General features: G+C 38.5%; 1 protein-coding gene across 1 annotated transcript in view; it reads right to left on the minus strand.

Moving 5' to 3' along the window:
* Positions 1-14716, minus strand: part of HSF2BP (heat shock transcription factor 2 binding protein) — a 32901-nt gene that overhangs the window by 16326 nt on the left and 1859 nt on the right. The window contains 6 exon segments of the mRNA XM_030456252.1: positions 1687-1825; positions 5712-5861; positions 9858-9961; positions 13361-13393; positions 13396-13476; positions 13479-13509. Of these exon segments, the coding sequence (XP_030312112.1) occupies positions 1687-1825; positions 5712-5861; positions 9858-9961; positions 13361-13393; positions 13396-13476; positions 13479-13509 (538 nt within the window).

Below are 14716 nucleotides of genomic sequence, written 5' to 3' on the forward strand. Positions count from 1 at the left end.
TGCAAGTGCTGCATTATTCATGCATAAACCAAACAGCAAAAGCATCTCCAAAGACTGCTGCTCCAATGCAGGCTTTCCTTTAATGTTTTCTCCTATGATTGCTCCATACTTCAGTGCATGCTTATGTGTAAGAGGGATCTGCCAGCAATTTGAGCTTCTTCAGACTGTGCAGCTAGCCAGCCTTTCCCCAAGTGAGTCAAGTGTGGTGTACTACTGACAGAACCTGGTTCCATGGCCTCCCAGTCAGCACAGTTTTGGGGATCTGCCACATGACACAGTTCTTCCATGCAGCCTCAGATTCTCTCTCCTCTATGTAAATACAACAATGGTGCCCTCTTTAATCTCAAAATAAGCAGAGGTACCAGGGACATCACAAGTAATTAAAGACTGCAACTACAACATGTGCACACTGGGCTGCGTTTAGACTGCACTGAGACCTTGTTCTGGTGTTTTCTAACTTCTGAATGGTTGGCACTTCATTACCTCCTTGGTGTTCTTTTAATACATCTTTCTAGTGTAATCTACTTCATAGCTTAACTAGGAGAATTAAATTGGCACCTTCCACATCATCCACCTAACTGTAACTTTTATCACATCTGAGTTTCAGCAACCACTTTCCCATATTACAAAGAGAGAAATCTTGGGAACATCAAATTCTTTAGCAAAATTTTATCAGCTTCAGTGAAGCAAGATGTCATTCCACCACCCGGATTCCTCCTTAAGCAGAATCCCAACACACAACCATGCCCCATCCACACCCTTTAAACATTTTCTTTGCTCTGTTCTTATTTTTGCTATGCTTTTTGGGGTGTGTTTGGTTAGTTGTGGGTTTTTTTCAGTGAAGCAATTGAAGAATAATTATTCCCACCTTGGTACAGTAGCATAATATATCACATTGCTTTTATGGAAAAATCTTAAATGGCACCACAACAGCTAAAATCAGACATTCAAAAAAGCTGTTACTACAAGATTCACTGATCTGTATAAATACACACTATTTAATCTATCTTGCATCATGTCATTAACAAGTGTTGTCTTCATAGTTGCATAGTTTCACAAAACTGCACATGACATTTCAACCCCATTTCCCACCAACTTTCAAACCAAAGGCAGTCATACTAAGCTAAATGTGTGTGTTCCTAATTATTCCTTAAGCCTAAAAAGAAATGTTTAGCACAGCAGTCGGGTTTATTACCTTTTACTTCTCTTGGCACTATGGACTCAGGACAGTGAAGGTGGGTGCATCTGAGAGCATCAAGATTGTTTCAAAATGTTGAGGACCTACCTTAATGGAGCTAGTCTACTTGCATCAGCTGCAACTCATGCATCGTGAAGATGTTAGCACTCCTCATGATTCAGAAAGTAAACTGTTTGACATTTACAAACTAAAGGCGAGCATACGTGACTAGTAAACCCACTTGTTTTACACCACATTGAGGGGGAAGTGTTAGGGAATTTCAGAACCAAATGGCTCCTACCCCTCTAACCCTTAACTGTGTCACAGGCAGTACAACCCTTCACAGAAGTGTCAGTGACAAAAACTACTAGAAATTTTAAAGTCACCCATGATATCAACATTGACTAAATACTTGACTTTGAAAAGCTGCATTTAGAGCAGCACATATAAGGCAATATAGAAGCTCACGGTACCCACGAAATGCTCTTTGAGAGATAACATTAACTTACTTGTTACAATCCCTGCCAAGGCTAACACAAACTGATTTTCATCAGAATCCAAATCCTGCTGTTTCATGTCTTCGCTTAATGACTTCACAAAGCTCTCCATGGTCTGTGCAGTGATTGTGAAAAACTTTACAGCTTTACTCTGCAATCATGGAGAAAAGCAGATTATGCACAGTACACCAGCTATAATTATTAGATGCTACAGTAAAACTGAATATGCAACTTGCTAAAACATCCTGTCACATTTTAAAAAGGAAAATAATACCTATGCAGTAAGTGACAGATTTGATTCCCTCATACTTGAAACCATTACCTCAGAACAATATGAGAAACTATTCAATGATACATTGACTTGCAAATTATTGTAAATTTGTAAATTAACTTATTTTAAAACTATGCCATTGCACATTGACCTCCTAAACCCATAATACTATGTATCAAACAGCAGAAGTAATGTTTATTTTCAAAACTGAGTCTATTATCTCTGGGCTTCGCAGCAGCAGGGTCAGATGTTTAGCATTTACCTAGGCTACTACAGCTGCTTTTGTCAAAACTCTATCCAGCTGAAGACCAGAGAGCAGCCTGACACAGTGACTTGACATGAATTTCCTAAGAAAATTAGTTAAATAGCTAAAAAAACCCCAACTAATTCAATTGGATCCTAGCAGGTTTCAGGTTTCTGATACAGGATGGAGAAATACTTGAACATTCATTCATTTTGCAAAGTGACAAAAAAATTTTAAATTACTGTCAGAACTGCTGCTTTCACAGTATGTACTATGCTATTTGTAACATTTATTTATTCCTCCAATACTGAACATTCACCACACTGTAACTGCACAGCTCCTGTAGGGTGATTCCAGTAACAAGATGTAAAAAGCAGGGTCAGCCAATACTCATTATCCTCACAAATGATACTGTGGCCCCAGAATAACATGACAAGATTGTGGGGAAAGAGAATGGAAAAAAACCCCACACTTCTGCATGTGCTGGGTGCACTTCACATGCTTATAGGGACCTCACACCTCAAAGATGTCAATTCTAACTGAAGAAATTACCAGAGTTCAAAAAGCAATTTGCCATCAATGTGTGCTTGCAGCCCAGAAAGCCAACCAGGCTGCATCAAATGAAGCACAGACAGCAGGTCAAGTAAGGGAGGTGATTCTCTTCCTCTGCTCTGCTCTTGTCTGGTGGGAGGTGGCCTTGCCCGTGGCAGGGGGGGTTGGAACTAGATGATCTTTAAGGTCCCTTTTAACCCAAATCATTCTATGATTCTGCAATTCTATAAGCAGAGGGTGTGAGAGAAAACGAAGAGAGTCTGCTATAGCAGAGAAGTATGAAAATGCCTGTTATAAAAATCTGTGTTAGCATGGAAGCATGACAGAGTACTAAGCAAACCAAGTAGTTGGTACATAGCACAGAAAGCAAGCAAAATCTTGTATTTTCCACTCTCTTGAGATGCCGCTGGTGCCATCTCCGCCAAACCTTCTTTCCAAGTAGCCATTAATTAGCTACCTGTGAATCCTGAGGAGCTGGAGCAGAGACCAATCTGGTATATAAATAGCAAATATTGCATACTCTGCACAGTCTCTGATTTCCTTTACAGTACTTTCATGGGACTGAAGAATGTCTCACCCACAGATGTTAAGATAAGGACAGTTCTGAGAGCAGCCATTAAGATGCTTGATCCCCGATGGTGCAATGAACCCTATGCTGTCCAAGTAACTCCTGTGTGAAAAGAACAGCTTACATGCAAAATTCCTGCCATAAAGTATAAAGACATTTGTTGCCACAGCAGATAACTGAAGCAGCAGACCACCTTGTAGCATACAAAATTTCTCACATTGAAGCAAGCCTTGACGTTGCCCTGATATCAAACCTTCAGCTTGCAGTTCCCCATGAGCGCCCTGTCATGAGCATTTGTGGTCGAAGCTTTCAGCAAGACATCTAAAACAATCTCATGGGAATTAATTTGCTTCTTTTTTGGCAGAGGCAGGCTGGCATTCTTGAAAACTCTCTCTCATGCAGCTTCTCTGAGTGTCTCTCTAGAAGTGTTAAGCCTGGAGAGAAACAGTGGGCATCTCTCCCCTACTGCCTTGAAAACTACTTGCACTCAAGTTCCAATTAGCTGCTTAAGTTTTGGCTTTCCCAGCCATTTGTGTATGGACACAAATGGTACAGTGACTGAAATTATGTTTGGGACCAATATGCATTACAGAGCTGCATAAAAGACCTACTCCTGTATCTGTCCCAATACTGAAAAAATTTTGAGCATTGCTCCCTAAGGCAGAAGATTATTTTTAACTGATGTCACCCTCCACACATGCTTGACTATGAGCAACAGTTTCAAAGGACTCTTGATACCCTTCTGCATTTATATAGTCCGTAGCATCTTCTCAAGGGAGGGCGGAAGATGCTACAAGCTGTACAACTTGTCCAAAAATAACCTAAAACAAAAACTTTGTGCGACAAATTTCCATCATCTTCTAATAACCTGCCTCAATGCCAGCTGCAATCTGTGGTTGATGCAATGCCATAGAATCCATTTATGTTTTTCCTGGTAGTCTTGTTGCAACCCCAGGCATGTTTCTCATCATGTGCACTATCAGAAGAAAATTATGACCCAAAATGTTGCTGTGACCTTCATCCGAAGTATAGAAGTCCAATGGGCTCCCATGCTTGCTGGGAATGACTTCAGAATTATTTTGCATTTCAAACAAACCTATTGCATCTTCAGAGTTGGGCTTTTTACTCTTACACAAATCACCAGGTATCAGTTTTGGTTTTACTTGGTTCTACTTAATTTTGATACTGAAGACTGTTTTCAACAAGGATTCCACTAACTCTACTCTCATCTTCTAAAATACGGTAATTTTCATCACTGCTACCATTTAGTGGGAAACCTAACGTTTTGATACTGTTTCACAAGTCAAATAACAAGGGCTAGCCATGAAATATTGTTGACTCTTTGTTACAAATGCTTCTGAAAATACAGAATATAGCTTTATTCTGTTGGGGTTTTTTTCTGTGTTGGGCTCTTTTGTACCCCCCTGCCTGTCTTTTTTTCATTTAACCAGTTTATACAGTGTTTTTACAGACTTTTTTTCCTTAGTAATGGCTGCTGCTTGGATCCTGAATCATCAGAAGTTATCACCAGAAGTATCACTGTAAAGCTTTGAATATAAAGCTTGATTTGTATCTTGGTGCACCCAAACTGGAAAACCTCTTTAACGCACACTAATTTACCATCTACTATAATAAACTAATCCTTTTCACTCAGCTGTTTATCATTCTGCTGAAAAAAATCAAGGCAGAAGGAATGGTGGCATTGGTTTACTCAGATTAAATACAAGAATTTCTTTCCATAATGGCTGTGACAAGACTGAAAATCATATTTTTACCAAGCCTGCTCTTCTGATCCTTCCTAATTCCATCAGCTACACTTGGCAGTGAAGCTGTGTTAGTCGTAATATTACTACTGTATTTAACTGTTGCTGGTTTGTTTTTTTCTTCAAGTAAACCACATGTTGAATTTAAACGCGGATGATTTAATAAAATTCATTTGAATCAAAACAGATAGACTCTCTAAATTTCCAAGACTCATGAAAGCATTAAGGAAGAACAAAGATTTAAAGAAGTTAAGAATTGATGGATCTGTCTTCCTTCCATGGAAATAGCTCCTCCAGGCTCTCTATAGGTATGGAAATTGCTGCTTGTGCCCAAGAATTATTTTTTCTTCTGTTAGCTTGCAAAGATTTTGCTAGCAGTAGCCTTGCTTCCAGTTTAACTGTGCAAAGTGGAAAATCCTTCTTTAGTAACATAAGAATTCCCTGACTACTCTGTAACACTTTATAGTTCCAACACTTCTTAAATGAGAATAGATGGTTTCCCAAAGAATATGCAATTCAGAAAACATTTTTACTCTCCAATTAGTTTCTGAAATATATTCTTATGTTTAAACAATTTACAGTGCAAGGTCCTTATTTTAACATCATTACCACCAGTAAGTATTCACCTGCCATACTTACTCCTCCTAGAATGGCTTTAACAGCTTCCTCATTGCTAGATACACCCCACAGCAACGTACACACTGCTGCACCCATTTCTGTGCAATACTCTGCTTGCTGCAGGAGCTGCTGCTTGGCCTCATTCAGCTGCTGACGCAGGTCTAGTTTTTCCTGAAATATTGTAAGAAAATTTTGGTTGCACTTCGTATCAGCCAAAACAAGTTTCCAGGCTATGGGACAGAACAAGAAACATCATGGCCATACAAGCAATGGGAGGAGGGAGGAATGTGAGGTGGCAACATCACAGCAGTTGCAGATAAATACCTTTCTTCCTGAGCTATATCTAAGTAGTAGAGTACATCGTGGGGACTGACAGTAACCAGAAGCCTGTCCACAAGGTCAGACCAAGTGACCCACTGAGACTGAGTGGCACCTAGAGAAGTCTGATAGGACAGTCTACTCCTCCTAAGCAAATACCTACACATCTTTTCAAGAGAGAAGAGATTTCAGCATCAGAAGTCAGCCTTTCCAGATAGCTTAACAAAGATATTGGAAGCATCTTATAGAAAGGGGCAGTTGTTTTGTTTTTCTAAACAGACTACTGCCTTAGCCACCATGGTAGAATGCTGGTTATCTAGGATAAACACTGTTGTCTCTCCCAACACTTTTCTAGTGGCGTATTTCTGTCTGTCAGTAAGACAGTCCCTTGAAAAACACACCACAGGTTTAAAGTTTGAAGGGCATTTCATACCAAGAAAGTCTAGGCATCATCAGGCATCCCCCACTCAAGTGAGCTGCTCAGTGGTCCTTGCCACAAAGCATAAAAGAGGAATCCAACACAACCAGGACACAACTTCAATTTGGCAATACTTCTTTTCAGTCACACAAGAAGTTGGCCAGAAGAGTACCATGGTTTTAGATATGATTCTAGGTCTCATTGCCTTCCTACCAAGCGTCACAGATGCTGCTGCACTTCCCATCTTGGAGCTAGTACAGACAATGGGATCAAAGCAGAAACTCCAGCCTGCAATCTCCCAGGGTGGGGGGGGGGCTGCCTGCTGACTCCATATGAAGTGGCATTAGACAGTGTGGCAAGGAAAGATAAAGGCCAGTCAAGAAAACTGAAGCAAACTCAAGTATTAAAAGAGAGAGAATCACAGACCACTCTATGTCAAAATAACAGAAGGATCTTGCTCTGTCCATGCTGTGTGCATGGAACTTCAGATCCACAGCAGAAAGCACCCCCCTCAGCCCAGCCTTTCCTGCATGTTTAGCTATCAGGACAAAATCTGGGAAACTGAGAAAGAACCTTTTTTATGTCAATTTTGAAAGCTAGTAAACAGAACAAAACTCTCAACCATGTATTTCCATCAAGACTTTAAAATGTCTCCAGTCGATGTAGGGGTTCACCTCAGTGTTTTGTGTTGCAGATTTAGAAAAAAATGGAAAATTAAAGTCATCTGAAAATCTATATAACATGGCATCAGCCAGTACAAAGATGCTTGTACTTTGTCATCAAGTACCTACCTAGCCTCCTGTATCATTCCTGACAGCCTGATTTGTATTGATTTATCATGCTGCTAATGGAACACACAGGCTAGAATCTGTGAACTTCAAATTAAATTTATCAAGAAGATTTCTGTGCATATTTACTCTCTGGAGGCTCTTTCACCTAACAATTGAATACATGGAAAAGACAGACACTTGATGATGACTCCTTAGGCATAAAAGTCCCAAGAAAAGTCTCTTATTTCTTAACACTTTGATTGTTTTTAAGCAAGTTAACCAAATTTTATCTTTTGCATAACTCACTGCCAGACCTATCAGCTTTCCTGCCACCATGTTCATAAACAAAATGTCACAAGGCATCTTCCTGTCTAACCCCTATCTTGTACCTGTCTTTCTTTCTGCACTGTCCTTGTTTTAGGAAAATACATATTTTAATACATTTTATTTGCATTTTGCATTTGGGTGCTAATACTGAACACTAAAACCTAAAACTGTAATACCAAAGCAAGATCCCCCTCAACAAGGATGCAAAGCCAGCACGAGAAATGCCAGAATTTTTAATAGGTCAAAAGCAACATCAGAACAAAGGTACTAAGCAAAGAAAACAAAATAGTACATTCACAAGCCAGGAAAATAAACGGAGCCTGCAAAAGCAAATAACCTAGCTGGAAGCAACGCTCCTAAGAGTTCACATCTCAAAGCAATCACTGTGCTATGCAACACCACCATCTTCAGGAAAGGGTCAAGGCACAAGAATACACCAGTGCTTAAGTACATAACTATGAAAAGACAGACAAAGAAGACATTAGCCAAGAATAACATCTGCACTTCAAGTTTTGCTCAGGTTCAGAAAGCGTGGCAATTCCATAATCGGTGATGCAGCGCTGCACAGAAACACTGGAATGCAAAATGTTGATTTATGATCCCCTAAGAAAAGGGCACTGCTCAGCTAGAAAATGCATTTATTTTATGTTGGTTTGAATTGTTTCCTTTTCCTTCAGAAGATAAATATGTAGAAAATAAATCAGAAACTATACACAAGGATGCCTACAGCAGAAAAGCAACCAAATGAAAAAACACTACGCAAAGTGATTAACTGGAACAAAAATCACACAAATACATATGCCAACAAATACATACAGCTCAAACAGCTAAAGGATTTCACAACCTACAAAAGCACAATCCACTCAAAAAAATGCACCTTCACCTTCATGGTATATAACAGAAGCCATTTAGACAACCAATATACACCGTACAACAAGATAGATCTGAAGAGAGCTTTTATCAGGACACTAAAACAACAACTCCTCTCAGTAAATTATACATGCTATAGGTAAAACTTTCATCCTAAAGAAAACAGAAACCAAAACCACCTACCACTTATTTTGTAATATTAATATGAATGAAGAGTGGGACCTACTTCATTAATACCTGAAGCAGTAACATTAAATCTTACAGAGAGTTCTTCCTGGATGCTTATACAAGAAAAGACTGGGGTACACAGCAAAACTAAACAAGTACCTAGTGCAATAGGTGTCCCAAATTATACTTATTTTGAAGTAAGGAATAACCAGACAGAATATTCCATCATATTTTACAGTGATAACAAACCTCATTCCAGAATGCCTTCTCCAAGCAGATGTGCCCTAAAACTGCATGTCAGAACTGTTCATTTATTCCTTTTCAAAAGCGAAATAATTTAGGTAGATTAATCTGCCTTTGTGCAGTTCCAAGGGTGGCAGATGCTAACTCTAGAACCCTAACAAAGTGAACTTTTGCAGATTACTAAAGATAGCCATCAGCTCCAAGGAAATTAACTTTTGCAGCAACTGATTCTCACAACTTTGAAAAATTAAGCTGCTAGCCTATGTGATCCTATTTGAACCCCAAGAGTTTCACAGAAGACCCACAGTCTGGCAAGTGACCGTCTTTGCTACTCCATTGTTAAGTACCTCTGCTCTCATAATCATGAACTACAACACTGAGAGAGCAAAAGAAGCCCTGTAATTGTTCTATGACTCACAGCTGTGTATGGCAATTGGATCAACAAGTGCATTGAGACAGACTTATAAAACTAAAGAAAGGTTCCGAGCTAACAGCAATCCAAAAGAGATGCCAGTTTCACTTTGTATGTTGCATTGCTATGTCAAATTCAGAAGAACAGATTTCACAAAGGATGCCAGCTACACCACAATCTTCCTGAATATCCAGTGTTTCATTTCAACATACTACCATAAAAAAATTCCAACAGCTGATTTTTAACTTTACCCAGACCAAAATGAACCCTGCCAAGAGGCCTGTAATGCAACCCTGCACCTCACACAGTATGGAGGTGATAGTGGTCTGTGCACATACACAAGAAGTAGGCATGCAAGCAGGCAACTGACTGTCTGTTGTACCTCTGTTTGCACACACTGAATACTTTCTGGTACTGTATGCATTGATCCTTTTGCTCTACAACTATCATGGGGAAAGGAATGTGACTTACAAACTTCCAGGTAAGTAAGCTACTCCTTATCTGACTACATGAAGGGAAATCCCAGATTGTTTTTCAGGATAAGGATGTATTTTGTGATAGGAATATGAAAAACTGATTATTACAGCTTTGGTTACTAAAACTCAAGCATACAGATACCACTATTCCTACAGCAAATATACCTTCTTCTCTCTCATGCAATCTGCCTGAGCTGTTTCCAGACGAGCTCTGAAGTGTTCACAATCCATTTTCAGCTGCTCGATTTCCTCCTCTTTCTTCTCCATGTCTGTGAAAGGACAAATCAGATAAACGAAGCAGTAAGTTATGACCAACGAACCTGCACTAAAGAAGAAAGAATCCACCACGTGCAACACTTACCAAGTGCTTCAAATATTTGGTTGTGTTACACCACCTCCTCGTGGCTAACCGGCCATACCGCACTTTGCCACATTTCAACAGTTCTTACGAAAAACTAAACGAACACGATGTTTCCGATTTAAAATAGGGAAAGACTGAAAGAATCACAGCTAGCTGTTAAATGCTGTGTACCAATAACACACTATTCCGGAATGAAGCTCCAGATCCTCAGAGATTTTTTTTGAAATTACTAAATTTTCTACTTTTTTTTCACTATGTTTCTCATGTCTAGCATCTTTGAAATTCAGTGAGTACAGTGAAAATCTAATAAAAAGAATACCAAAATGAGTCAAAAGTATTCCAGTATACAATGTACAAATTATAGGAATAGTAAGAACAAAATGCAGCATTTTAATGTTTATAAAACTATAAGACATTACAAACTATTTACACATCACATCAGTGACAAATTTTACAATTCTCTTAAAAATTTAATCTGATGTTAACAGAAATACATTCCAATTTCAACTCTTTGTTTTAGTGAATGGAAATCAAGTCAAATGTATTCTATAATGATGAGGTCTGCTTTAAAAAATGCACTATGAAGGGTATTTTTAAAAATTGTTTCTTATCATAATTTTAAAACGATGGTTCTGGATGCTTAGAATTTTTTAATTTCCTGACAAAAAAACCCACATTTAAGTAATTCCAAAAAGTAATGTCCAAACAGCATCTACTGTAATTTTGGTTAGCTTAAAAAACAAGTTACACTCCACTTTGCGCACAATACCCTTTATCATGAGAGTATGGTCTATGGCTTAACTCACTTCAAATACACCCCCTTAAATATTGTCATTATATTTTAGTGTATTTGCCAAAGATTATATTAAAATCAATGATAAAAAGATAACATCATTAAAAAAACAAATAAAGAGTCCTTATTATTCAAAGAGCTAGGATTAATTTTAATAATTTTTCACTATTTGAAAGTAAATGCCTTTCTTTTTTCATCCTACTTGACAAAACATTAGCACCTCAAATACATACATTGTTTTAAGTAGCAGGTATAAGAGAAGATAACCTAGTCACAAATAGCTTTTCTGAAGAGGTGGAACCTATTTGCACCCAGCCCTTCTTGTGATTCTAAGCCATCAACACCAGCACCTTTTAACAGACATCAAAGAGACCAGGCAAGGTTTCCTAGGAAACATAGATGTACAAAGATGTGCTCTCCAGTCTTTTCAACATCCAATCCAAAGGGAAAGAATGAAGGGGATAATGATCATTACAGGTTTTGAGGTGTAACTCTAGTCAGTGGTAGGAAACCTTCCTCCCTTCACATCAAGTAAAGAAAATTCAGACTTCTGGAACAATTTCCACATAGGTGTTGTCTTAAGTACCTGGTAGAAAGATGCCTTGAGTGAGAGTAGGGCACCCTAGGCTTTATCCATGGCAGACCAAGAACCTGTAATTCCTTGCCAGGTAAGTACATTCAGTAGAACCCAAATCCCAGTGAAAATCTCTCACTGCAAGGAAGCAAGCCCTCCTAAATAAGACTCACTTTCAGCCTGTAAAAAAATTGATCCACTCTGAACACACTATGAGCACAGCCACATCCTTCACCACCAGACTCCAAAGGTCCTGGAACCAGAACTGAGACAGGAGAAGCAGGACAATATTTACTGACTGTTAATGCAATGCCACCTATAATTTTTTAAGTCCTCCAGAGAAAAGATGGATGTGTTAACCTCCTCTCAGGTATCACAGGGTTTTATGTCAAGAGAAACTAGATTCATTCGAGAGGGGAAAAATGGTTAATATTGGAAGCTGATGAAGAGAGATCTACTTGTAGCTGCATCTCATTCCTGGAAATCCCCAGTCAGCTCTCCCAGCTGTGCAGGCCTTTGCTCTGAAGAGAATTCAAGGCTGCACGCACCAGTCCTGCCATTTGACAGCCTCTTGACACAGAGGAGTAGAATTTTGCTGACACCAATGATGGCAGCTGTGCTGCTGACTCCTGCACATAGCAGTCCTTAGCACAACATAGGGTAGGCCAACAGGTTCTCCAACTGGCTGCAGGTCCCACCTCCCAGTGAAAGTTCCTTCCTTCTTGACACTAAGATCTTGAGTCTCAGACTGTCTACGTTCACCAAGTGAAGAAGCAGCTTTCACTATCAACTTGGATGAGCAAGAAATACGAAATGGCTTCCTTACACAAACAGAAATACATAACTTCGCCCTGTAGAAGTGAAGCAGCATTTGCCCAGAGAGAGACAGCACTCAAAAGCAGAACAAGGCAATGGGCACAAAGTAAAAGAGCAGGACCACATTTCAGGTCTTTTCAGGCCATCTCATTCTCATTCATGCTGTAAGTCACATCAGATTTTCTGGATCTGATACATACTCCCAAAGCTCTGGAAGGTAGAGAAATTACAATGAATGTCAACAACTGATGGAATTCCAATTCTACTGATCTAAATGCTAAATCAATGTTAAATGCAAATTTTGACACTGAATCACCAAGGCAGCTGGAAGCTGTGCCCCAATATATTACTTGATACTGGAGACAGGCCTTGAGGCTCTATCTTAGTCTTCCTTGGCTTTTTCAGCCAGCTGTTGCTCTCTGTAACCTGTCTCAGTGCTTGACCTGTGTCTTTTCAAACAAAAACAATTTCTAGGAGAACAAGCAAATTGTACTGCAGCATGAATGAAAGCTACAGGCCCCAAGGATTAAGCTGACTCAGATTTGGTCCTGATGGCATGTTGGGAGTGGTGGAATTCTTGAAAAAATAATGCACAGAGACAACACTGAAAAAATAGACTTTAGGAAGAGCAGTGAAAGACCTTTGTAAGTGACAGTCTTAGATATTTTATTTTTTTTTACTTATGAATATTTACTGGCAAGAAAAGCATACAAACCAAAAAATAAGACAAGCTAAATACAATATTATCTCTAACTTTTTATCCAGTTATTTACCACATTTTATTTACTGTTGCATCTAAAGTGATATTTCAAGAAACAGAATGCTTCTGCCTTTCCTCAAAAAGAAATCACTTTTTTTTTCCAATACAGTTTTCCTTACAACCTAGGTATGTTTTTTAACCACAGTAAATAATTTTAATGATTAATTTGACATGTCTAATTATTTCTAATACAGTTTGTCATTTTCTCCATTACAAACACATTAATTAACTGAAGCAGTCATTGAACACCATAGTCTAATTTGGAATACCTCCACAAACTCTACATCTGTTCATAGGGGAAGGACAGTTTGTTCTGCATCGTTTTGGCAGAAACTGTAATAGCTTGTAACATGGTACTACTCACTTGATTCAATAGCATCCAGTTTCTGGAACGTCCCAGGATATCCCCATTTAGTATTTTGGGTAAGAAATCCCGCAATTGCATAACCTCAGTTGTCAGTCTTTCCAAATCCCTCCTTTAATTTTTATAAACTCCTCCTGGGTCTCAGTCTTCTGAAACAAACAAGAAAAAAGAACAAAAAACAAACCAGAAAAAAAATACAAAACCACAAACCAACAACAAACAAAAGACACAGCTACAGACAGGCTTGCAGAGTCTTCTTTCTTGAATCCCTTCTTTGGACAATGATAACCCTCTTTATGGCATCATTTCAGAAATTTATACCCTTTTAAAAGACAACTATCCAGTAATAAGTAATCCAAAAATCTATGAGATAAATTTTCACTGTATCCAGTTTTCACTACTCTAGCCTAAAGCAAATCCTATTATCTCTCTTTGCCTTAAATATGTGCGGTAAAAACTAAAATTCACATTTTAAAATGTGAAAGCTATGCACATGCCAAGCTACTGTTCCAAGACTGCTGTAAAACATACAATGTAACTCATTTTTTCAATTAATCAAATATCTGTATGATGCTCAGTCACCTGCTAAATTAAAACAGCTCTTTTAGATACTGTATTTTTTCAAAACAAATCTTCTTTTGTAAGAAGCACAAACTATTTTCAGCCCAATCCCCCATAAAAGTAATTTAGCCCCAAATCAAGACAAAAAATGTTTACTAGTTTCCTCTTAGGCTAAGCTATTGCTACATAACTGATTCCACACTCCAATAGAATGTGCATTTATTTTATAAAGAAATACAGGTACAAAACACTCCAAAACTCTAATTTCTGATGTGTATCTGCACTCTGCTGAATCTTAAAAAGGCTACCATATGCACACAAAACATAAAGAAGGTTAACTTCCTTTTCCTAAAACATTAATAATCTAATACAATTTCCCAAAGCAAAATTATAACACATCTTAGTACTGTTTTACACTGCATTAAAAATGGTGAAGAAACAGTGAGATCATTTATGAATCATATCTGCTTCTTCCACAGAGAAGAGAGTACTACAGAACACAAAAAGCTATAAAGGTACAAAACATTCTCTGCTCAATTTTCCCAAGTCCAGCTGCACAAGATAAATAGAGGTCATTTTCACAGGTACAGACAGTGCTACCCTAGCACTGCTATCCTTTCCTACATTTTTTTTTTCTTCTTCCCTGCTTCCTCACACAGAACATTGCCTCTGATATTTGCTTCTTAGTCTATTTCTTTTAATGTTCTGTTTCATATCCATGTAGCTGTGTGGACAGAACAGGCCACTTCCAGCTTTCCTGGTTCAGCTGCACTAAAGCCATGAGAAAGGTATGGA

The sequence above is a fragment of the Calypte anna genome, chromosome 1 (genome assembly GCF_003957555.1).
Source record: "Calypte anna isolate BGI_N300 chromosome 1, bCalAnn1_v1.p, whole genome shotgun sequence".
Classification (NCBI taxonomy): domain Eukaryota; kingdom Metazoa; phylum Chordata; class Aves; order Apodiformes; family Trochilidae; genus Calypte; species Calypte anna.